A 26,967-nucleotide genomic window follows, 5' to 3' on the forward strand; every position below is an offset into this window, starting at 1 on the left:
AAGGGTAAAGGGGAAGAGTGGTTTGGGAATGTCTGGGGAGTAAAGTCAGGGGTTAGTGAGAGGACAAGAGCAAGGGAAGGAGTAGCAATACTCCTTAAACAGGAGTTGTGGGAGTATGTGATAGAGTGTAAGAAAGTAAATTCTCGATTAATATGGGTAAAACTGAAAGTTGATGGAGAGGTGGGTGATTATTGGTGCTTATGCACCTGGGCATGAGGTGAAAGATCAAGAGAGGCAAGTGTTTTGGGAGCAGCTGAATGAGTGTGTTAGTGGTTTTGATGCACGAGACCGGGTTATAGTGATGGGTGATTTGAATGCAAAGGTGAGTAATGTGGCAGTTGAGGGAATAATTGGTATACATGGGGTGTTCAGTGTTGTAAATGGAAATGGTGAAGAGCTTGTAGATTTATGTGCTGAAAAAGGACTGATGATTGGGAATACCTGGTTTAAAAAGCGAGATATACATAAGTATACTTATGTAAGTAGGAGAGATGGCCAGAGAGCGTTATTGGATTGCGTGTTAATTGACAGGCGTGCGAAAGAGAGACTTTTGGATGTTAATGTGCTGAGAGGTGCAACTGGAGGGATGTCTGATCATTATCTTGTGGAGGCTAAGGTGAAGATTTGTATGGGTTTTCAGAAAAGAAGAGTGAATGTTGGGGTGAAGAGGGTGGTGAGAGTAAGTGAGCTTGAGAAGGAGACCTTTGTGAGGAAGTACCAGGAGAGACTGAGTACAGAATGGAAAAGGTGAGAACAGTGGAAGTAAGGGGAGTGGGGGAGGAATGGGATGTATTTAGGGAATCAGTGATGGATTGCGCAAAAGATGCTTGTGGCATGAGAAGAGTGGGAGGTGGGTTGATTAGAAAGGGTAGTGAGTGGTGGGATGAAGAAGTAAGAGTATTAGTGAAAGAGAAGAGAGAGGCATTTGGACGATTTTTGCAGGGAAAAAATGCAATTGAGTGGGCGATGTATAAAAGAAAGAGACAGGAGGTCAAGAGAAAGGTGCAAGAGGTGAAAAAAAGGGCAAATGAGAGTTGGGGTGAGAGAGTATCATTAAATTTTAGGGAGAATAAAAAGATGTTCTGGAAGGAGGTAAATAAAGTGCGTAAGACAAGGGAGCAAATGGGAACTTCAGTGAAGGGCGCAAATGGGGAGGTGATAACAAGTAGTGGTGATGTGAGAAGGAGATGGAGTGAGTATTTCGAAGGTTTGTTGAATGTGTTTGATGATAGAGTGGCAGATATAGGGTGTTTTGGTCGAGGTGGTGTGCAAAGTGAGAGGGTTAGGGAAAATGATTTGGTAAACAGAGAAGAGGTAGTGAAAGCTTTGCGGAAGATGAAAGCCGGCAAGGCAGCAGGTTTGGATGGTATTGCAGTGGAATTTATTAAAAAAGGGGGTGACTGTATTGTTGACTGGTTGGTAAGGTTATTTAATGTATGTATGACTCATGGTGAGGTGCCTGAGGATTGGCGGAATGCGTGCATAGTGCCATTGTACAAAGGCAAAGGGGATAAGAGTGAGTGCTCAAATTACAGAGGTATAAGTTTGTTGAGTATTCCTGGTAAATTATATGGGAGGGTATTGATTGAGAGGATGAAGGCATGTACAGAGCATCAGATTGGGGAAGAGCAGTGTGGTTTCAGAAGTGGTAGAGGATGTGTGGATCAGGTGTTTGCTTTGAAGAATGTATGTGAGAAATACTTAGAAAAGCAAATGGATTTGTATGTAGCATTTATGGATCTGGAGAAGGCATATGATAGAGTTGATAGAGATGCTCTGTGGAAGGTATTAAGAATATATGGTGTGGGAGGAAAGTTGTTAGAAGCAGTGAAAAGTTTTTATCGAGGATGTAAGGCATGTGTACGTGTAGGAAGAGAGGAAAGTGATTGGTTCTCAGTGAATGTAGGTTTGCGGAAGGGGTGTGTGATGTCTCCATGGTTGTTTAATTTGTTTATGGATGGGGTTGTTAGGGAGGTAAATGCAAGAGTTTTGGAAAGAGGGGCAAGTATGAAGTCTGTTGGGGATGAGAGAGCTTGGGAAGTGAGTCAGTTGTTGTTCGCTGATGACACAGCGTTGGTGGCTGATTCATGTGAGAAACTGCAGAAGCTGGTGACTGAGTTTGGTAAAGTGTGTGGAAGAAGAAAGTTAAGAGTAAATGTGAATAAGAGCAAGGTTATTAGGTACAGTAGGGTTGAGGGTCAAGTCAATTGGGAGGTGAGTTTGAATGGAGAAAAACTGGAGGAAGTAAAGTGTTTTAGATATCTGGGAGTGGATCTGGCAGCGGATGGAACCATGGAAGCGGAAGTGGATCATAGTGTGGGGGAGGGGGCGAAAATTCTGGGGGCCTTGAAGAATGTGTGGAAGTCGAGAACATTATCTCGGAAAGCAAAAATGGGTATGTTTGAAGGAATAGTGGTTCCAACAATGTTGTATGGTTGCGAGGCTTGGGCTATGGATAGAGTTGTGCGCAGGAGGATGGATGTGCTGGAAATGAGATGTTTGAGGACAATGTGTGGTGTGAGGTGGTTTGATCAAGTGAGTAACGTAAGGGTAAGAGAGATGTGTGGAAATAAAAAGAGCGTGGTTGAGAGAGCAGAAGAGGGTGTTTTGAAGTGGTTTGGGCACATGGAGAGGATGAGTGAGGAAAGATTGACCAAGAGGATATATGTGTCGGAGGTGGAGGGAACAAGAAGAGGGAGACCAAATTGGAGGTGGAAAGATGGAGTGAAAAAGATTTTGTGTGATCGGGGCCTGAAGATGCAGGAGGGTGAAAGGAGGGCAAGGAATAGAGTGAATTGGAGCGATGTGGTATACCGGGGCTGACGTGCTGTCAGTGGATTGAATCAAGGCATGTGAAGCGTCTGGGGTAAACCATGGAAAGCTGTGTAGGTATGTATATTTGCGTGTGTGGACGTATGTATATACATGTGTATGGGGGGGGTTGGGCCATTTCTTTCGTGTGTTTCCTTGCGCTGCCTCGCAAACGCGGGAGACAGCGACAAAGTATTAAAAAAAAATATATATATATATATATATATATATATATATATATATATATATATATATATATATATATATATATATATGGGAGGGTATTGATTGAGAGGGTGAAGGCATGTACAGAGCATCAGATTGGGGAAGAGCAGTGTGGTTTCAGAAGTGGTAGAGGATGTGTGGATCAGGTGTTTGCTTTGAAGAATGTATGTGAGAAATACTTAGAAAAGCAAATGGATTTGTATGTAGCATTTATGGATCTGGAGAAGGCATATGATAGAGTTGATGGAGATGCTCTGTGGAAGGTATTAAGAATATGGTGTGGGAGGCAAGTTGTTAGAAGCAGTGAAAAGTTTTTATCGGGGATGTAAGGCATGTGTACGTGTAGGAAGAGAGGAAAGTGATTGGTTCTCAGTGAATGTAGGTTTGCGGCAGGGGTGTGTGATGTCTCCATGGTTGTTTAATTTGTTTATGGATGGGGTTGTTAGGGAGGTGAATGCAAGAGTTTTGGAAAGAGGGGCAAGTATGAAGTCTGTTGGGGATGAGAGAGCTTGGGAAGTGAGTCAGTTGTTGTTCGCTGATGATACAGCGCTGGTGGCTGATTCATGTGAGAAACTGCAGAAGCTGGTGACTGAGTTTGGTAAAGTGTGTGAAAGAAGAAAGTTAAGGGTAAATGTGAATAAGAGCAAGGTAATTAGGTACAGTAGGGTTGATGGTCAAGTCAATTGGGAGGTAAGTTTGAATGGAGAAAAACTGGAGGAAGTAAAGTGTTTTAGATATCTGGGAGTGGATCTGGCAGCGGATGGAACCATGGAAGCGGAAGTGGATCATAGGGTGGGGGAGGGGGCGAAAATCCTGGGAGCCTTGAAGAATGTGTGGAAGTCAAGAACATTATCTCGGAAAGCAAAAATGGGTATGTTTGAAGGAATAGTGGTTCCAACAATGTTGTATGGTTGCGAGGCGTGGGCTATGGATAGAGTTGTGCGCAGGAGGATGGATGTGCTGGAAATGAGATGTTTGAGGACAATGTGTGGTGTGAGGTGGTTTGATCAAGTAAGTAACGTAAGGGTAAGAGAGATGTGTGGAAATAAAAAGAGCGTGGTTGAGAGAGCAGAAGAGGGTGTTTTGAAATGGTTTGGGCACATGGAGAGAATGAGTGAGAAAAGATTGACCAAGAGGATATATGTGTCGGAGGTGGAGGGAACGAGGAGAAGTGGGAGACGAAATTGGAGGTGGAAAGATGGAGTGAAAAAGATTTTGTGTGATCGGGGCCTGAAGATGCAGGAGGGTGAAAGGAGGGCAAGGAATAGAGTGAATTGGATCGATGTGGTATACCGGGGTTGACGTGCTGTCGGTGGATTGAATCAGGGCATGTGAAGTGTCTGGGGTAAACCATGGAAAGCTGTGTAGGTATGTATAATTGCGTGTGTGGACGTATGTATATACCTGTGTGTGGGGGTGGGTTGGGCCATTTCTTTCGTCTGTTTCCTTGTGCTACCTCGCAAACGCGGGAGACAGCGACAAAGCAAAAAAAAAAAGATATATATTTATATATATATATATATATATATATATATATATATATATATATATATATATATATATATATATATGAGTATATGAGTGGATGGGCCATTCTTTCTTCATCTGTTTCCTGGCGCTACCTCGCTGACACAGGAAACGGCGATCAAGTATGATGATAAAAGTAATAATAGATAATGATAGTGATATATGGTAATGATAATAGTAATAATAATAATAATAATAACAATGATTAAAATGATAACAATAATAATAATAACAATGATAATGATAATAATGATTTTATTATTATTATTTTGCTTTGTCGCTGTCTCCTGCGTTTGCAAGGTAGCGCAAGGAAACAGACGAAAGAAATGGCCCAACCCACCCCCATACACAATATATATACATACACGTCCACACACGCAAATATACATACCTATACATCTCAATGTACACATATATATCCACACACAGACACATACATATATACCCATGCACACAATTCACACTGTCTGCCTTTATTCATTCCCATCGCCACCTCGCCACACATGGAATACCATCCCCCTCCCCCCTCATGTGTGCGAGGTAGCACTAGGAAAAGACAACAAAGGCCCCATTCGTTCACACTCAGTCTCTAGCTTTCATGCAATAATGCCCGAAACCACAGCTCCCTTTCCACATCCAGGCCCCACACAACTTTCCATGGTTTACCCCAGACACTTCACATGCCCTGATTCAATCCACTAACAGCACGTCAACCCCGGTATACCACATCGATCCAATTCACTCTATTCCTTGCCCTCCTTTCACCCTCCTGCATGTTCAGGCCCCGATCACACAAAATCTTTTTCACTCCATCTTTCCACCTCCAATTTGGTCTCCCACTTCTCCTCGTTCCCTCCACCTCCGACACATATATCCTCTTGGTCAATCTTTCCTCACTCATTCTCTCCATGTGCCCAAACCATTTCAAAACACCCTCTTCTGCTCTCTCAACCACGCTCTTTTTATTTCCACACATCTCTCTTACCCTTACATTACTTACTCGATCAAACCACCTCACACCACACATTGTCCTCAAACATCTCATTTCCAGCACATCCACCCTCCTGCGCACAACTCTATCCATAGCCCACGCCTTGCAACCATACAACATTGTTGGTACCACTATTCCTTCAAACATACCCATTTTAGCTTTCCGAGATAATGTTCTTGACTTCCACACATTCTTCAAGGCTCCCAGGATTTTCGCCCCCTCCCCCACCCTATGATTCACTTCCGCTTCCATGGTTCCATCCGCTGCCAGATCCACTCCCAGATATCTAAAACACTTTACTTCCTCCAGTTTTTCTCCATTCAAACTTACCTCCCAATTGACTTGACCCTCAACCCTACTGTACCTAATAACCTTGCTCTTATTCCAATTTACTCTTAACTTTCTTTTTTCACACACTTTACCAAACTCAGTCACCAGCTTCTGCAGTTTCTCACATGAATCAGTCACCAGCGCTGTATCATCAGCGAACAACAACTGACTCACTTCCCAAGCTCTCTCATCCACAACAGACTTCATACTTGCCCCTCTTTCCAAAACTCTTGCATTCACCTCCCTAACAACCCCATCCATAAACAAATTAAACAATCATGGAGACATCACACACCCCTGCCGCAAACCTACATTCACTGAGAACCAATCACTTTCCTCTCTTCCTACACGTACACATGCCTTACATCCTCGATAAAAACTTTTCACTGCTTCTAACAACTTGCCTCCCACACTATATATTCTTAATACCTTCCACAGAGCATCTCTATCAACTCTATCATATGCCTTCTCCAGATCCATAAATGCTACATACAAATCCATTTGCTTTTCTAAGTATTTCTCACATACATTCTTCAAAGCAAACACCTGATCCACACATCCTCTACCACTTCTGAAACCACACTGCTCTTCCCCAATCTTATGCTCTGTACATGCCTTCGCCCTCTCAATCAATACCCTCCCATATAATTTACCAGGAATACTCAACAAACTTATACCTCTGTAATTTGAGCACTGACTCTTATCCCCTTTGCCTTTGTACAATGGCACTATGCACACATTCCGCCAGTCCTCAAGCACCTCACCATCAGTCATACATACATTAAATAACCTTACCAACCAGTCAACAATACAGTCACCCCCTTTTTTAATAAATTCCACTGCAATGCCATCCAAACCTGCTGCCTTGCCGGCTTTCATCTTCCGCAAAGCTTTTACTACCTCTTCTCTGTTTACCAAATCATTTTCCCTAACCCTCTGCACACCACCTTGACCAAAACACCCTATATCTGCCACTCTATCATCAAACACATTCAACAAACCTTCAAAATACTCACTACATCTCCTTCTCACATCACCCCTACTTGTTATCACCTCCCCATTTGCGCCCTTCCCTGAAGTTCCCATTTGCTCTCTTGTCTTACGCACTTTATTTACTCACTTTATTTCTGAAAGGGGAAACAGAAGAAGGAGTTTTATTTACGCACTTTATTTCTGAAAGGGGAAACAGAAGAAGGAGTCACGCGGGGAGTGCTCATACTCCTACAAGACTCAGATTGGGGTGTCTAAATGTGTGTGGATGTAACTAAGATGAGAAAAAAGGAGAGATAGGTAGTATGTTTGAGGAAAGGAATCTGGATGTTTTAGCTCTGAGTGAAACGTAGTTCAAGGGTAAAGGCGAAAAGTGGTTTGGGAATGTTTTGGGAGTAAAGTCAGGGGTTGGTGAGAGGACAAGAGCAAGGGAAGGAGTAGCACTACTCCTGAAACAGGAGTGGTGGGAGTATGTGATAGAATGTTAGAAAGTAAACCCTAGATTGCTATGGGTAAAACTGAAAGTGGATGGAGAGACTTGGGTGATTATTGGTGCATAAGCACCTGGTCATGAGAAGAAATATCATGAGAGGCAAGTGTTTTGGGAGCAGCTGAGTGAGTGTGTCAGTAGTTTTGATGCACGAGACCAAGTTATAGTGATGGGTATTTGAATGCAAAGGTGGGTTATGTGGCAGTTGAGGGAATAATTGGTGTACATAGGGTGTTCAGTGTTGTAAATGGAAAATGGTGAAGAGCTTGGAGATTTGTGTGCTGAAAAAGGACTGGTGATTGGGAATACCTGGTTTGAAAAGAGATATATATATATAAGTATACGTATGTTAGTAGGAGAGATGGCCAGAGAGCATTATTGGATTATGTGTTAATTGATAGGCGTGCGAGAGAGACTTTTGGATGTTAATGTGCTGAGAAGTGCAACTGGAGGGATGTCTGATCATTATCTTGTGGAGGTGAAGGTGAAGATTTGTAGAGGTTTTCAGAAAAGAAGGAGAATGTTGGGGTGAAGAGAGTGGTGGGAGTAAGTGAGCTTGGGAAGGAGACTTGTGTGAGGAAGTACCAAAAGAGACTGAGTACGGAATGGAAATAGGTGAGAGCAAAGGACGCAAGGGGAGTGGGGGAGGAATGGGATGTATTTAGGGTGGCAGTGATGGCTTGCACAAAAGATCCTTGTGGAATGAGAAGCGTGGGAGTGGGCAGATTAGAAAGGGTAGCGAGTGGTGGGATGAAGAAGTAAGATTATTAGTGAAAGAGAAGAGAGAGGCATTTGGATGTGTTTTGCAGGGAAATAGTGCAAGTAACTGGGAGATGTATAAAAGAAGGAGGAAGAAGGTCAAGAGAAAAGTGCAAGAGGTGAAAAAGAGGGCAAATGAGAATTGGGGTGAGAGAGTATCATTAAATTTTAGGGAGGATAAAAAGATGTTTTAGAAGGAGGTAAGACAAGAGAACAAATGGGAACACCAATGAAGGGGGCTAATGGGAAGGTAATAACAAGTGGTGGTGATATGAGAAGGAGATGGAATGAATATTTTGAAAGTTTGTTGAATGTATTAGATGATAGAGTGGCAGATATTGGATGTTTTGGTCAAGGTGGTGTGCAAAGTGAGAGGGTTAGGGAGAATGATTTGGTAAACAGAGAAGAGGTAGTAAAAGCTTTGCAGAAGATGAAAGGTGGCAAGACAGTGGGTTTGGATAGAATTGACGTGGAATGTATTAAAAAAAGGGGGCGACTGTGTTTTTGACTGGTTGGTAAGGATATTCAATTTATGTATGACTCATGGTGAGGTGCCTGAGGATTGGTGGAATGCATGCATAGTGCCATTGCACAAAGGTAAAGGGGATAAAGGTGAGTGCTCAGATTAGAGAGGTATAAGTTTGTTGAGTATTCCTGGGAAATTGTAAGGGTGGGTATTAATTGAGAGGGTGAAGGCATGTACAAAGCATCAGATTGGGGAAGAGCAGTGTGGTTTCAGGAGTGGTAGAGGATGTGTGGATCAGGTGTTTGCTTTGAAGAATGTATGTGAGAATTACTTAGAAAAGCAAATGGAGCTTTGAAGAATGTATGTGAGAAATACCTAGAAAAGCAATTGGATTTGTATATAGCATTTATGGATCTGGAGAAGACATATGATAGAGTTGATAGAGATGCTCTGTGGAAGGTATTAAGAATATATGGTGTGAGAGGCAAGTTGTAGGAAGCAGTGAAAAGTTTTTATCGAGGATGTAAGACATGTGTACGAGTAGGAAGAGAGGAAATTGATTGGTTCTCAGTGAATGTCAGTTTGCGGCAGGGGTGCATGATGTCTCCATGGTTGTTTGATTTGTTTATGGATGGGGATGTTAGGGAGGTGAATGCAAGAGTTTTGGAGAGAGGGGCAATTATGCAGTCTGTTATGAATGAGAGAGCTTGGGAAGTGAGTCAGTTGTTCTTCGCTGATGATACAGCATTGGTGGCTGATTTGGGTGAGAAACTGCAGAAGCTGGTGACTGAGTTTCGTGAAGTGTGTGCAAGAAGAAAGCTGAGAGTAAATGTGAATAAGAGCAAGGTTATTAGGTACAGTAGGGTTGAGGGACAAGTCAATTGAGAGGTAAGTTTGAATGGAGAAAAACTGGAGGAAGTGAAGTGTTTCAGATATCTGGGAGTGGATTTGGCAGTGGATGGAACCATGGAAGTGGAAATGAGTCACAGGGTTGGGGAGGGGGTGAAAGTTCTGGGAGCATTGAAAAATTGTGGAAGGCAAGAACATTATCTCAGAAAGCAAAAATGGGTATGTTTGAAAAAATAGTGGTTCCAACAATGTTATATGGTTGCGAGGCATGGGCTTAAGATAGTGTTGTGTGGAGATGGGGGTATGTATTGGAAATGATATGTTTGATGACAATGTGTGGTGTGAGGTGGTTTGATCAAGTAAGTAATGAAAGGGTAAGAGAGATATGTGGTAATAAAAAGAGTGTGGTTGAGAGAGCAGAAGAGGGTGTTTTGAAATGGTTTGTTCACATGGAGAGAATGAGTGAGGAAAGATTGACAAAGAGGATATATGTGTCAGAGGTGGAGGGAACGAGAAGTAGAAGACCAAATTGGAGGTGGAAGGATGGAGTGAAAATGATTTTGAGTGATCGGGGCCTGAACATGCAGGAGAGTGAAAGGCGTGCGAGGAATAGACTGAATTGGAATGATGTGGTATATCGGGGTCAACGTGCTGTCAGTGGATTGAAACAGGGCATGTGAAGCGTCTGGGGTAAACCATGGAAAGTTCTGTGGGGCCTGGATGTGGAAAGGGAGCTGTGGTTTCGGTGAATTATACATGACAGCTAGAGACTGAGTGTGAACCAATGTGGCCTTTGTTGTCTTTTCCTAGCGCTACTTCGCACTCATGTGGGGGGAAGAGGTTGTCATTTCATGTGTGGAATGGTGGCGACGGGAATGAATAAAGGCAGCAAGTATGAATCATGTACATGTGTATATATGTATATGTCTGTGCATGTATATATATATATATATATATATATATATATATATTTTTTTTTTTTTATACCCTGTCGCCGTCTCCCGCGCTTGCGAGGTAGCGCAAGGAAACAGACGAGAGAAATGGCCCAAACCCCCCCCCCCCCCCCATACACATGTACATACACACATCCACACACGCAAATATACATACCTACACAGCTTTCCATGGTTTACCCCAGACGCTTCACATGCCTTGATTCAATCCACTGACAGCACGTCAACCCCTGTATACCATATCGCTCCAATTCACTCTATTCCTTGCCCTCCTTTCACCCTCCTGCATGTTCAGGCCCCGATCACACAAAATCTTTTTCACTCCATCTTTCCACCTCCAATTTGGTCTCCCTCTTCTCCTCGTTCCCTCCACCTCCGACACATATATCCTCTTGGTCAATCTTTCCTCACTCATTCTCTCCATGTGCCCAAACCATTTCAAAACACCCTCTTCTGCTCTCTCAACCACGCTCTTTTTATTTCCACACATCTCTCTTACCCTTACGTTACTTACTCGATCAAACCACCTCACACCACACATTGTCCTCAAACATCTCATTTCCAGCACATCCATCCTCCTGCGCACAACTCTATCCATAGCCCACGCCTCGCAACCATACAGCATTGTTGGAACCACTATTCCTTCAAACATACCCATTTTTGCTTTCCGAGATAATGTTCTCGACTTCCACACATTTTTCAAGGCTCCCAAAATTTTCGCCCCCTCCCCCACCCTATGATCCACTTCCGCTTCCATGGTTCCATCCGCTGACAGATCCACTCCCAGATATCTAAAACATTTCACTTCCTCCAGTTTTTCTCCATTCAAACTCACCTCCCAATTGACTTGACCCTCAACCCTACTGTACCTAATAACCTTGCTCTTATTCACATTTACTCTTAACTTTCTTCTTCCACACACTTTACCAAACTCAGTCACCAGCTTCTGCAGTTTCTCACATGAATCAGCCACCAGCGCTGTATCATCAGCGAACAACTGGAGGAAGTGAAGTGTTTTAGATATCTGGGAGTGGATCTGTCAGCGGATGGAACCATGGAAGCGGAAGTGGATCATAGGGTGGGGGAGGGGGCGAAAATTTTGGGAGCCTTGAAAAATGTGTGGAAGTCGAGAACATTATCCCGGAAAGCAAAAATGGGTATGTTTGAAGGAATAGTAGTTCCAACAATGTTGTATGGTTGCGAGGGGTGGGCTATGGATAGAGTTGTGCGCAGGAGGATGGATGTGCTGGAAATGAGATGTTTGAGGACAATGTGTGGTGTGAGGTGGTTTGATCGAGTAAGTAACGTAAGGGTAAGAGAGATGTGTGGAAATAAAAAGAGCGTGGTTGAGAGAGCAGAAGAGGGTGTTTTGAAATGGTTTGGGCACATGGAGAGAATGAGTGAGGAAAGATTGACCAAGAGGATATATGTGTCGGAGGTGGAGGGAACGAGGAGAAGAGGGAGACCAAATTGGAGGTGGAAAGATGGAGTGAAAAGGATTTTGTGTGATCGGGGCCTGAACATGCAGGAGGGTGAAAGGAGGGCAAGGAATAGAGTGAATTGGAGCGATGTGGTATACCGGGGTTGACGTGCTGTCAGTGGATTGAATCAAGGCATGTGAAGCGTCCGGGGTAAACCATGGAAAGCTGTGTAGGTATGTATATTTGCGTGTGTGGACGTGTGTATGTACATGTGTATGGGGGGGGTTGGGCCATTTCTTTCGTCTGTTTCCTTGCACTACCTCGCAAACGCGGGAGACAGCGACAAAGTATAAAAAAAAAAAAAAAAAAAAAAATATATATATATATATATATACATGGAAGCGAAAGTGGATCATAGGGTGGGGGAGGGGGCGAAAATTCTGGGGGCCTTGAAGAATGTGTGGAAGTCGAGAACATTATCTCGGAAAGCAAAAATGGGTATGTTTGAAGGAATAGTGGTTCCAACAATGTTGTATGGTTGCGAGGCGTGGGCTATGGATAGAGTTGTGCACAGGAGGATGGATGTGCTGGAAATGAGATGTTTGAGGACAATGTGTTGTGTGAGGTGGTTTGATCGAGTGAGTAACGTAAGGGTAAGAGAGATGTGTGGAAATAAAAAGAGTGTGGTTGAGAGAGCAGACGAGGGTGTTTTGAAGTGGTTTGGGCACATGGAGAGAATGAGTGAGGAAAGATTGACCAAGAGGATATATGTGTCGGAGGTGGAGGGAACGAGGAGAAGAGGGAGACCAAATTGGAGGTGGAAAGATGGAGTGAAAAAGATTTTGTGTGATCGGGGCCTGAACATGCAGGAGGGTGAAAGGAGGGCAAGGAATAGAGTGAATTGGAGCGATGTGGTATACCGGGGTTGACGTGCTGTCAGTGGATTGAATCAAGGCATGTGAAGCGTCTGGGGTAAACCATGGAAAGCTGTGTAGGTATGTATATTTGCGTGTGTGGACGTATGTATATACATGTGTATGGGGGGGTTGGGCCATTTCTTTCGTGTGTTTCCTTGCGCTACCTCGCAAACGCGGGAGACAGCGACAAAGTATAATAAAAATATAATATAAAATATATATATATATATATATGTATATGTTGAAATGTATAAGTATGTATATGTGTGTGTGTGGACGTGTATGTGTATACATGTGTATGTAGGTGGGTTGGGCCATTCTTTCATCTGTTTTCTTACGCTACCTCGCTAACGGGTGAAACAGCGACAAAGTATAATAGATAAATAGAATAATAAAATTGAGCAAGTGATGAAATGGTAAGAGAGCTGTATGAAAATAAAAAGAGTGTGGTTGAGAGAGTAGAAGAGGGTGTATTGAAATGGTTTGGACATATAGAGAAAATAAGTGAGGAAAGATTGACAAAGAGGATATATGTGTCAGAGGTGGAGGGAACAAGGAGAAACAGAAGACCAAATTGAAGATGGAAGGATGGAGTGAAAAAAGATCTTGAGCGATTGAGGCCTGAAGATACAGGAGGGTGAGAGGCATGTAAGGAATAGAGTGAATTGGAACAATGTGGTATGCTGGGGTCGACCTACTGTCAGTGGACTGAACAAGGGCATATGAAGCATCTGAGGTAAACCATGGAAAGTTCTGTAGGGCCTGTGGTTTCGATGCATTACACATGACAGCTAGAGGTTTAAATGTAAGTGAATATAGCATTTTTTGTCTGGTTTCCTGGTGCAACCTTGCTGAAGCAAGGGATGGGTAGTGATGCTGCTTTCCTGTAGGGTGGGGTAGTGACAGGAATGGATGAAGGCAAGTGAGTGTGTTAGCAGGTCTGATGCACGATACTGGGTTATATTGATGGGTGATTTTAATGCAAAGGTGAGTAATGTGGCAGTTGAGGAAATAATTGGTGTACATTGGGTGTTCAGTGTTGTAAATGGAAATGGTGAAGAGCTTGTAGATTTATTTGCTGAAAAAGGACTGATGATTGGGAATACATGGTATAAAAAGAGATATCCATAAATATGCGTATGTAAGTAGGAGAGATGGCCAGAGAGCGTTAATGGATTACGTGTTGATCGATAGGCGCGCGGAAGAGAGACTTTTGGATGTTAATGTGCTCAGAGGGGCAACTGGAGGGATGTCTGACCATTATCTTGTGGAGGCGAAATGAAGATTTGTAGAGGTTTTCAGAAAAGAAGAGAGAATGTTGGGGTAAAGAAAGTGGTGAGAGTAAATGAGCAAGGGAAGGAGACTTGTTTGAGGAAGTACAGGAGAGATTGAATTGCAGAATGGAAGAAGGTGAGAGCAAAGGACGTAAGGGGAGTGGGGGAGGAATGGGATGTATTTAGGGAAGCAGTGATCGTTAGTGCAAAAGATGCATGTGGCATGAGAAAGGTGGGAGGTTGGCAGATTAGAAAGGGTAGTGAGTGGTGGGATGAAGAAGTAAGATTGTTTGTGAAAGAGAAGAGAGCAGCATTTGGACAATTTTTGCAGAGAAATAGTGCAAATGACTGGGAGATGTATAAAAGAAAGAGGCACGGGGTCAAGAGAAAGGTGCGAGAGGTGAAAAAGAGGGCAAATGAGTTTGGGTGAGAGAGTATTGTTAGATTTTAGGGATAATAAAAAGATGTTTTGGAAGGAGGTGATTAAAGTGCGTGAGACAAGAACAAATGGAAACCAGTGAAGGGGGCAAATGGGGTGGTAATAACAAGTAGTGATGAAGTGACAAGGAAATGGAGTGAGTATTTTGAAGGTTTGTTGAATGTGTTAGATGATAGAGTGGCAGATATAAGGTGTTATGGTCGGGGTGCTGTGCGAAGTGATAGGGTCAGGGATAATGATTTGGTAAACAGAGAAGAGGTAGTGAAAGCTTTGCGGAAGATGAAAGCTGGCAAGGTGGCGGGTTTAGATGGTATTGCAGTGGAATAGATAAAAAAGGGGAATGACTGTGTTGTTGACTGGTTGGTGAGGATATTCAATGTATGTATGACTCATGGTGAAGTGCCTGAGGATTGGTGGAATGCATGCATAGTGCCATTGTACAAAGTTGAAGGGGATAAAGGTGAGTGTTCAAATTAGAGAGGTATAAGTTTGTTGAGTATTCCTGGAAAATTATACGGGAGGGTATTGATTGAGAGGGTGAAGGCATGTACAGAGCATCAGATTGGGGAAGAGCAGTGTGGTTTCAGAAGTGGTAGAGGATGTGTGGATTTGTTTGCTTTGAAGAATATATGTGAGAAATACGTAGAAAAGCAGATGGATTTGTATGTAGCATTTATTGATCTGGAGAAAGCATATGATAGAGTTGATAGAGATGCTTTATGGAAGGTATTAAGAGTGTATGGTGTTGGAGGCAAGTTGCTAGAAGCAGTGAAATATTTTTGTCGTGGATATAAGGCATGTGTACAAATAGGAAAAGAGGAAAGTGATTGGTTCCCGGTGAATGTCGGTTTGCAGCAGGGGTGTGTGATGTCTCTGTGGTTGTTTAATCTGTTTATGGATGAGGTTGTTAGAGAGGTTAATGCAAGTGTTTTGGAGAGAGTGTCAAGTATGTAGTCAGTTATAGATGAAAGGGCTTTATAAGTGAGTCAGTTGTTGTTCACTAATGATACAGCGCTAGTGGCTGATTCAGGTGAGAAACTGCAGAAGCTGGTGACTGAGTTTGTTAAAGTGTGTGAAAGAAGAAAACTGAGAATAAATGTAAATGAGAGCAATGTTATTAGGCTCATTAGGGTTGAGGGACAAGTCAATTGGGAAGTAAGTTTGAATGGAGAAAAACTGGAGGAAGTGAAGTGCTTTAGATATCTGTGAGTGGATTTAACAGCAAGTGGAACCATGGAAGTGGAAGTGAGTCACAGGGTGGGGGAGGGGGTGAAAGTTTTGGGAGCGTTGAAAAATGTGTGGAAGTCAAGAACGTTATCTTGGAAAGCAAAAGTGGGTATGTTTGAAGGAATAGTGGTTCCAACAATGTTATATGGTTGCGACGTGTGGGCTGTAGATAGAGTTGTGCGGAGGAGAGTGGATGTGCTGGAGATGAAATGTTTGAGGACAATATGTGGTGTGAGGTGGTTTGATTGAGTAAGTAATGAAAGGGTAAGAGAGATGTGTGGGGGTAAAAAGAGTGTGGTTGAGAGAGCAAAAGAGGGTGTTTTGAAATTGTTTGGTCACATGGAGAGAATGAATAAGGAAAGATTGACCAAGAGGATATATGTGTCAGAGGTGGAGGGAACAAGTAGAAGTGGGAGACCAAATTGTAGGTGGAAAGATGGATTGAAAAAGATTTTGAGTGATCTGGGCCTGAACATGCAGGAGGGTGAAAGGCGTGCAAGGAATAGAGTGAATTGGAACACTGTGGTATACCGGGGTTGATGTGCTGTCAATGGATTGAACCAGGGCATGTGAAGCATCTGGGGTAAACCATAGAAAGTTCTGTGGGGCCTGGATGTGGAAAGGGAGCTGTGGTTTTGGTGCATTATATATGACAGCTAGAGACTGAGTGTGAACGAATGTGGCCTTTGTTGTCTTTTCCTCGTGCTACCTTGCGCACATGAGGGAGGAGGGGGTTGTCATTTCATGTGTGGCAGGGTGGCGACGGGAATGAATAAGGGCAGACAGTATGAATTATGTACATGTGTATATATGTATATGTCTTATGTCTGAGTGTATATATATGTATACGTTGAGATGTATAGGTATGTATATGTGCTGTGTGTGGACGTGTATGTATATACATGTGTATGTGGGTGGGTTGGGCCATTCTTTCGTCTGTTTCCTTGCGCTACCTCGCTAATGTGGGAGACATCGACAAAGTATAGTAAATATAAATAAATATATACCTGTATATATATATATATACAGGTACACCATCGATTTTCCAGCAAGTGATGGTTCGGCACCTCCTTTAGCCCGGAGAAAATTCTGTGAGGGAACTTGAAATTACCACAGCCACCAGCCTAGTTTACTGGGTGGCCACAGATGGCGTTGTGTAGGGCATGCTTATTTACATTCTTTATACTGCACTCGGTGGTGATACCGCAATTCTTTGAGATTCTTAGCTTATTTTGCTTGAATGTAACCATAGCTATGGCTTCTACACCATATGAGAGAGTCAGTCAATGTTTTCACATGTAAACAGTAGTCCATATCGATCCAAGATAAAGTAGAACTGTTGAAAAAATGGACCATCGTATTTTGGTGCTTAAGCTGTGTGACATATAAAGTATTGGTTCGTCAACTGAGTATGATATAAAGAAGCAAAGGGAGAAAATATTAAAATTCTATGCAGACAGCAGTTTCAAGAAGCAAATGATGATTAGAAAGACTATTAAGAATGATAAGAGTATTGAGCACGATAAAGTGATGATGGAATGGTTTTAACAGTGTCGGAGTGATGGAGTGGATTTGTCAGGTAGCATGATAATGGACCAGGCTAAGTTGTTCCATAAAGAACTTAAATTATAACATGAGTGTGACTATAGTGAAGGATGGCTTCAAAGATTCAAGGAACATCATGGAATTTCCATGAATAAAGTGTGCAAAGAAAAGTGGTCTGTAAACCACAAAGGAGCTGCCGAGTATGTGGATGGGTTTGTGAAGTTCATAGCTGACGAGCACCTCAGTACTGAGCAGGTGTATAATGCAGATGAAACTGCATTATTCTGGCAATACACACTTAGGAAAACACTAACAACAGAAGATGAAGTAGACCCCACAGGAGTCAAACAACCTAAGGACAGACTTACCATGTTAGGGTGCTCAAACATATGATATATTGTTTGATTTATATTTCTAGCAGTCCATGGTATACTTTAGACACATGGGAGATGTATGATTAGTGGGTTAGAGGTGTGTTGAGGAATTTTTGTTACATGACCACGGTTTGTCTGGCAAAATGGTTAATCCGGCAAGGCTTTGGAACAAAGATTGCCAGAAAATCGGTGTGTACCTGTATTTATATATATCTGACACCTTTTCCCATCTGGAACTCCCTCAAGGTATTGGCCATGGTAGTAGACACTCCATAATTAGTGAACTCTGGTGCATTTTCATAGCCTCTAGTGCATCACCCTTAACAGGCCACTGGCTAAGGGTAACTCTAGTGCAGTGTTAGCAGAGGCTCATGCCAAATGTTCCTTCTGACTGCTTCTATCTAATGCTCCTGTGTAACATTTCTGCCCACTACTTCTACCTGATGCTCATGCTTAAATGTTCGTACCTTTTACTTCTATCTACTGGTCCTAACATTTTGCCAAAAGGCAAAAATCTAGTTTTGAAGAATGAGCTGTGAGTAAAATGTTGTCATGTGTTATGTATGACAAAGAGAGATTGTATGTTTGTGGACAGAATGCCAGTAGTCTACGTGTGGGTGAGGCAGAAAGAAAATACAGCTGCCTGGGTCAGAGGAGTGCAACTTAACAACCACTGAAGTGCTAGCTCACTACACAGTCATCACTAACCCATTCACTACCCAGGTAGGTAGTACTGGTAATATGTCTCCCTGATAGTTGACTGTCTACCAACTACTACCTATTCACACCAATGGTGTGGCCACAGCAAAAGTCTCCATTTATCCTTGTCCTTACATGCTTCTTTTGCATACACATTCCCCACATTCTTCCACAGTTTCTCTCCCTCCAGTATTCTTCCACTCTCTTATCCCATTACTGTAAAGATTTAGGTGGTTTGTAATTGGGAAATTTTTTCTTTGTCGTAATACAAGTCTGACCAGTCTTCTGCTTTCAGTTTTTAACATTATTATAGTTTTTTTTATCTGTAGGTTACCTCTAGTGTTCACTTATTTTCCTAACCCACTGTCATGTCTTCCAATAAATGTGACTCACATACTTTGGGATATAGATATGTAAGGCTATCAGCTTTGCTTAGAGTATTATGCCACCTAACAAAAAAAAAGCATTTCTATCCCCTAATCATGGATGGTTTTCATTATGGTAGCAATGTTGGAAGGAATGATCATATGCCTCATGATTTGTGATGTGTGTTAGTTAGCCTGTGAAAAAATCAAAAGGTTCTTGTAGACACCAAAATCTAGCATTGCAACCATACTGAAGAGTGTCCTTGTGTATACTAATTAGGGGATAGTAATCCACTTTTTTTTTGGTGGGGGGCATAATACTCCAAGCAACAGTGATAGCCTCACATATTCATATCTCACAGTATGTCAATCACATTTGATGGAAGACATAATAGTAGGTTAGGAAGAATAAGAAATGAACTCGAAGGTTAACCTGAAAATAAAAAACTATCGTACTGTTAAAAACTGGTAGGTAGATATTGGATTTACTCTGAAAGCAGAAGACTGGTCAGCCTTGTTTTATAATAAAGAAAAAAATTTCCAATTACAAACCACCTAAACAGTTGCAGTAATGGTATGATAGAGTGGAAGAATACTGAAGGGAGAGAAACTGTGGAAGAATATGCGGAATTTGTATGCAAAGGTGGCATGTTAGGATTAGGATAAATGGAGACTCTTTTGCTGTGGTCACCCCATTGATGAGAGTTCCTGGAGGGAATGGGCATCAGAGATATAGACAGATAGATAGTAACATGTACACATATGATCCTGAAAGGCAAAGGTTAGAAGTATTTCCATAAGTAAAAATCTTAATGTTAAGAGCCGACTACTCAAAACAACAAACACTTTTACAGAACTGTTACATATGACCAAACTATTCATACACATCAGTGAAAGAAGTGTACTTCATGATATCGTCATTTCTAAAATTCTCCACAAGGAACAAACAGCACTTGTGCATAGCACTAATAAACAAAGTAATTTAAGACAAATATTGAAAATGTTTCCTTGTAGTTTAACTGCTAAGACCATGGAATGAATTAGATGATAGGTCAAGATATGTTAGAAACATTCACCTCATTAAAGGTGTTACAGATGTAAAGAGAACAGAACAAATCAGTTGTATACCATATAGGATAGTACCATAAAGATGGAATATGAATGGGACCAATCAGTGGCAAATCATGTAAGACAGTACAGGCTCATATCTGAAACGTCAAACTCTCACAATCTGGTGTTGAGGGGTAGAGTTAGAATGAGGCAGCTGAAGTTGGATGTATGTCTAACATGTAAAGAGTGCTTTTATGATGTTTGTGTAAGTGAAAAAGTTTGAGTATTACATAAAAATGATGCACAGAACAAGGATCACAAAGCCCTTCTCTAAGAAGCTGCTTAAAGATATAACTTATAAATCAGTCACTTTTCAGTCATCATAATCATGTTTCTAAGAAAGAAAAAATTTGGCAATATAACTAGATGTATAACTAATCTTCCATTTTTCTGTAATGCAGGTAGGGATGAAGTAGAAGCTCAGCCATTGGACTTCAAAAATACAGAACAAATCTGGAAAAGAACACCAAAGGTGCTTATCAGGAGTGATTCAGCCACTTTTATAGAATACGTAAAACAAATCCATGCTCCCATTACAAGCTTAAAGCCATAATACCTACAATATTTCTATGTTTTAAGAGAAGCCTGAGTCATTTGACAGGTAGTACTAGTGCAAGAAAGAAGCTATGAAGTTAATCATCGAAAAAGGGCATCCCAATGTGTTGAAAATACTGTTAGCATCAACAATATCTGGAATACCTGTGACAGTTGTAGAAGAGAAGGGTATGTATTATTCAAACATGTTTTCTACTTTTTGCTCTTTATTTTGCTATTCTCAGATCTTAAGAATTAATTGAAAAGGAATATTGGGGCTTTTACATATGTAATGTTTTCAAATGTTGAATGTGAAACCTAGTATGGCATGCCTAGTTTAGCCGGGTATCATTCAGTATGATATCCATACGATATCCCATATGATATCCTAATCATGTTAGTATTTGATATAAGGTAGATGTTCTTGCTATGGAGATAACACCCAACAAAAGTGAAACATCAAGGAATATTAGTATGAAGATAACACCCAACAAAAGTGAAACATCAAGGAATATTAGAGTGATTGATAAATCTTTTAGCATATCAAAAACAGGAAAGCTTTTCAGTCATACCATCTTTTCACTTACCTGTGTCAGCCTGATTTTTAAAAAGGTTCGGGTGAATTTTCATCTATAGTCTCTGGCAAGTGCATCAAGTAACACATCATATGATGAAAATTTAATTGTTTTACCTGATATATTTGACCTAGTCTGTTAATCAGTTCATATTCTTATGTAGGTCAGCAGCATAGTTAGCATAACCTCATATTTCATGTTTCAAATTGAAAACCAGATAGTTTTTGCCACCTCCCCTCTCTTTGCTTCATGCAAATTTTTTTCTGTTCGGAGATAGCATTGTTGTACAAGAAGTTATCTTCAACCCAATTTCATATTTTTACTTTAGCAGCATGATTTATAGTGTCTTAGATATTCTTGAATGGTAGGCAGCCCTTTTATGCTATCATGAAGATCAGAGAGGAGTTAGGAAGAATATATGAGATAGATATTTCTTGGAAGAAGTAATGTTAATCTGAACTGTTCAGATTTCAAGAAATGCTACAGATTTACTTGTAATTGTTATGTGTATGTGTACATCTCTGTGTCACATAGTAATTATGTGTTTGTGTACATCGTGTATGTTGAATTAGTCACATACAGTGTACACAAGCTTTTCTAATATGTAGATGGATTGAAATTTCAGATTTGAAATTTTACTTAACCTTTTCAGAATGGCTCTTTGCTCCAGATGGTGGAATATTTACAAATTTAATGTAATGCGTAAGAAAATTATTGTATCATGAGCCATTTAAACAACTGCAGTCATTTATACACTGTGCCTTATAAACATGTAAACTTTGGCATTATGCCAACAATTGAAAGTAGAGTGTATCTAACAGCTCCACCCAATACATGATTTTTCCATCAGAATTATTATCCTGTGGTTTGAGAGTGATTCTTCGTCTGATATTATACTTAGACTCAGGAATGGTACTTAAAGGATTAAGGTAATGATATATTTAGCTCATCATTAAACACAGTTTTTGAAATTTGTAAGGAAAATTTTAATAGACTTTTTAGGAAACTCATGCTTAGTAATCTTCAAAAAAAATTGAAATTTCTTCTACAATTTAAAAGGGTGGAGAGACCCTTAGGAATTGTCCCTATTCAAATTGGTAAAAAACATTGAAATAGCTTTATCAAGAATACAAATATCAGTAATTTCATCAGTTCAGTCATAGATGATATCCATATGCTACATGGAGAGTATGGTACAGAGGAGACTTTGATTAAACTTACTTAAGGTTTTCAGTCTCAGGACCTTTTTCTTTCAATTTCAACTTTCTTAGTTTAGACTTCCTCATTTTTTCCTTTATTTTCTAAGTATTGGGATGTAAGTTTGAATGGAGAAAAACTGGAGGAGGTGAGCCGTTTAAGGTATCTGGGAGTAGACTTAGCAGCGGAAGTGGAAGTGAGTCACTGTGTGGGAGAGAGGACGAAGGTTCTGGGAGCGATGAAGAATGTGGGGAAGGAGAGAACATTATCTCAGAGAGCAAAAATGGATAAGTCTGAAGGAATAGTAGTTCCAGCAATGCTGTATGGTTGTGAGGCATGGGCTATGGATAGGGTTGTATGGATGAGGGTGGATGTGTTGGAAATGAAATGTTTGAGGAAAATATGTAGTGTGAGGTGGTGTGATGAGTAAGTAATGAAAGGGTAAGAGAAATGTGCGGATATGTGTCAGAGATGGAGGGAACAAGGAGAAGCGGAAGACCAAACTGGAGATGGAAGGATAGAGTGAAAAAGATTTTGAGCAATCGGGGCCTAAACAAACAGGAGGGTGAGAGGCGTGAAAGGAATAGAGTGAATTGAAACGATGTGGTATACCTGGGTCAATGTGCTGTCACTGGACTGAACCAGGGCATGTGAAGCATCTGAGATAAACCATGGAAAGTTCTGTAGTGCCTGGATGTTGATAGGGAGGTGTGGTTTCAGTGCATTACACGTGACATTTAGAGACTGAGTGTGAACGAAAGTGACCTTTTTGTCTGCTTTCCTGGTGCTACCTCACTGAAGTGGGGGGAAATGATGCTGCTTCCTGTGGGGCAGGATAGCGACAGGAATGAATGAAGGCAAGCAAGTATGAATATGTACATGTGTATATATGTTTATGTCTGCATGTGTATGTATATGTTGATATGTAAATGTATGTATATGTACATTTATGGGTGTTTATGTATATATATGTATATATGAGTGGATGGGCCATTCTTCGTCTGTTTCCTGGCGCTACCTCGCGGACGAGGGAAACAGTGACAAAGTATGGTAGATAATAAGTCAAGTATTTTAGGTTTTGTACCCTTACTGGTACTGTTTTTATCCTTCTAGAATGAGAGGTAAATTTAGAATTAAACTTAGCATATTAATGCCCAGAGAGGAACTACTGTTCCAATGCAGTCAAAGATAAGAGTTAACATTGATGCTTTCGTGCATCTCTTGATATTCATTTTTTGACCTTTGATAGTGGTGGAGTGATTATCATTTTGCTTTTTTCCTTTTAAAAAGGCATCTTAGAATTATACACTATTTGTAAGTTTATCAGTAACAGATGTGTTGGAAATGAAATTTTTAGGATAATATGTGGTGAGAGGGGGTTTGATCGAGTAAGTAGTGAAAGGATAAGATAGATGTAAGGAAAAGAAAAGAGTGTGGTTGAGAGAGCAGAAGAGGGTGTGTTGAAGTGGATTTGACATATGGAGAGAATGAGTGAGGAAAGATTGACAGAGACGATATATGTGTCAGAGGTGGAGGGAACAAAGAGAAGCGGGAGACCAAATTGGAGGAGGAAGGTTGGAGTGAAAAATATTTTGAGCGATCTTAGCCTGAAGATAAAGGAGGGTGAAAGGTATGCAAGGAATAGAGCGAGTTGGAACGATTTGGTATACTGGGTTTGACATGCTTCACTGGATTGAACCAGTGTCTTGGGTAAACCATGGAAAGTTTTGTGGGGCCTGGATGTGGAAAGGGAGCTGTGGATTCGGTGCATTACACATTACAGCTAGAGACTGAGTGTGAACGAATGTGGCCTTTGTTGTCTTTTCTGGTGCTACCTCACGCACGCACGGGGGGAGGGGGTTGTTATTTCCTCTGTGGCGGGGTGGCAACAGGAATAGATGAAGGCAGCAAGTATCAGTTATACATGTGTATATATGTGTATGTCTGTTTATGTATAAGTATGTATACGTTGAAATTTATAGGTATGTATATGTGCATGTGTGGGTGTGTATGTATATACATTGTATGTGGGTGGGTTGGGCCATTCTTTCATCTGTTTCCTTGCGCTACCTCGCTTACACGGGAGACAGCGATAAAGTATGATAAGATATAATATATGTATATATTATTTTTATTATTTTGATTATACTTTTCGCTGTCTCCCGCATTAGTGAGGTAGCACAAGGAAACAGAAGAAAGAGTAGCCCAACCCACCCACATACACATGTATATACATACACATCCAAACACGCCCATATACATACCTATACATTTTAATGTATACATATATCACTGGGGATAGGGGAGAAAGAATACTTCCCACGCATTCCTCATGTGTCGTAGAAGGCGACTAGAGGGGACGGGAGCGGGGGGCCAGAAATCCTCCCCTCCTTGTATTTTAACTTTCTAAAATGAGAAACAGAAAAATGAGTCACGTGGGGAGTGCTCATCCTCCTTGAAGGCTCAGATTGGGGTGTCTGAATGTATGTGGATGTGACCAAGATGTGAAAAAAGGAGAGATAGGTAGTATGTTTGAGGAAAGGAACTTGGATGTTTTGGCTCTGAGTAAAACGAAGCTCAAGGGTAAAGGGGAAGAGTGGTTTGGGAATGTCTGGGGAGTAAAGTCAGGGGTTAGTGAGAGGACAAGAGCAAAGGAAGGAGTAGCACTACTCCTGAAACAGGAGTTGTGGGAGTATGTGATAGAATGTAAGAAAGTAAATTCTAGATTAATATGGGTAAAACTGATAGTTGATGGAGAGAGATGGGTGATTATTGGTGCATGTGCACCTGGGCATGAGAAGAAAGATCATGAGAGGCATGTGTTTTGGGAGCAGCTGAATGAGTGTGTTAGTGGTTTTGATGCACAAGACCAGGTTATAGTGATGGGTGATTTGAATGCAAAGGTGAGTAATGTGGCAGTTGAGGGAGTAATTGGTATGCATGGGGTGTTCAGTGTTGCAAATGTAAATGGTGAAGAGCTTGTAGATTTATGTGCTGAAAAAGGACTGGTGATTGGGAATACCTTGTTTAAAAAGCAAGATATACATAAGTATACGTATGTAAGTAGGAGAGATGGCCAGAGAGCATTATTGGATTATGTATTGATTGACAGGCACGCGAAAGAGAGACTTTTGGATGTTAATGTGCTGAGAGGTGCAACTGGAGGGATGTCTGATCATTATATTGTGGAGGTAAAGGTGAAGATTTGTATAGGTTTTCAGAAAAGAAGAGAGAATGTTAGGGTGAAGAGGGTGGTGAGAGTAAGTGAGCTTGGGAAGGAGTCTTGTGTGAGGAAGTACCAGGAGAGACTGAGTACAGAATGGAAAAAGAGAACAAAGGAGGTAAGGGGAGTGGGGGAGGAATGGGATGTATTTAGGGAAGCAGTGATGGCTTGCGCAAAAGATGCTTGTGGCATGAGAAGCGTGGGAGGTGTTTGATTAGAAAGGGTAGTGAGTGGTGGGATGAAGAAGTAAGATTATTAGTGCAAGAGAGGAGAGAGGCATTTGGACGATTTTTGTTGGGAAAATATGCAAATGAGTGGGAGATGTATAAAAGAAAGAGGCAGGAGGTCAAGAGAAAGGTGCAAGAGGTGAAAAAGAGGGCAAATGAGAGTTGGGGTGAGAGAGTATCATTAAATTTTAGGGAGAATAAAAAGATGTTCTGGAAGGAGGTAAATAAAGTGCATAAGACAAGGGAGCAAATTGGAACTTCAGTGAAGGGCGCTAATGGGGAGGTGATAACAAGTAGTGGTGTTGTGAGAAGGAGATGGAGTGAGTATTTTGAAGTTTTGTTGAATGTGTTTGATGATAGAGTGGCAGATATAGGGTGTTTTGGTCGAGGTAGTGTGCAAAGTGAGAGGGTTAGGGAAAATTATTTGGTAAACAGAGAAGAGGTAGTAAAAGCTTTGCGGAAGATGAAAGCCGGCAGGGCAGTAGGTTTGTATGGTATTGCGGTGGAATTTATTAAAAAAGGGGGTGACTGTATTGTTGACTGGTTGGTAATTTTATTTAATGTATGTATGATTCATGGTGAGGTGCCTGAGGATTGGTGGAATGCTTGCATAGTGCCATTGTACAAAGGCAAAGAGGATAAGAGTGAGTGCTCAGATTACAGAGGTATAAGTTTATTGAGTAATCCTGGTAAATTAAATGGGAGCGTATTGATTGAGAGGGTGAAGGCATGTACAGAGCATCAGATTGGGGAAGAGCAGTGTGGTTTCAGAAGTGGTAGAGGATGTGTGGCTCAGGTGTTTGCTTTGAAGAATGTATGTGAGTAATGCATAGAAAAGCAAATGGATTTGTATGTAGCATTTATGGATCTGGAGAAGGCATATGATAGAGTTGATAGAGATGCTCTGTGGAAGATAATAAGAATATATGGTGTGGGAGGCAAGTTGTTAGAAGCAGTGAAAAGTTTTTATCGAGAATGTAAGGCATGTGTACGTGTAGGAAGAGAGGAAAGTGATTGGTTCTCAGTGAATGTAGGTTTGCGGCAGGGGTGTGTGATGTCTCCATGGTTGTTTAATTTGTTTATGGATGGGGTTGTTAGGGAGGTGAATGCAAGAGTTTTGGAAAGAGGGGCAAGTATGAAGTCTGATGTGGATGAGAGAGCTTGGTAAGCGAGTCAGTTGTTGTTTGCTGATGATACAGCGCTGGTGGCTGATTCATGTGAGAAACTGCAGAAGCTGGTGACTGAGTTTGGTAAAGTGTGTGAAAGAAGAAAGTTAAGAGTAAATGTGAATAAGAGCAAGGTTATTAGGTACAGTAGGGTTGAGGGTCAAGTCAATTGGGAGGTAAGTTTGAATGGAGAAAAACTGGAGGAAGTGAAGTGTTTTAGATATCTGGGAGTGGATCTGGCAGCAGATGGAACCATGGAAGCGGAAGTGAATCATAGGGTGGA

General features: G+C 41.4%; 1 protein-coding gene across 1 annotated transcript in view; it reads left to right on the forward strand.

Moving 5' to 3' along the window:
• The window catches only part of LOC139762766 (methionine--tRNA ligase, cytoplasmic-like), a 121,469-nt gene that overhangs the window by 11,974 nt on the left and 82,528 nt on the right, over window positions 1–26,967 (forward strand). The window contains exon 2 of the mRNA XM_071687889.1: window positions 20,164–20,485. Within this exon, the coding sequence (XP_071543990.1) occupies window positions 20,389–20,485 (97 nt within the window). The 5' untranslated portion in view covers window positions 20,164–20,388. The remainder of the gene's footprint in view (window positions 1–20,163; window positions 20,486–26,967) is intronic.

The sequence above is a fragment of the Panulirus ornatus genome, chromosome 3 (genome assembly GCF_036320965.1).
Source record: "Panulirus ornatus isolate Po-2019 chromosome 3, ASM3632096v1, whole genome shotgun sequence".
In the NCBI taxonomy this organism is placed as follows: Eukaryota; Metazoa; Arthropoda; class Malacostraca; order Decapoda; family Palinuridae; genus Panulirus; species Panulirus ornatus.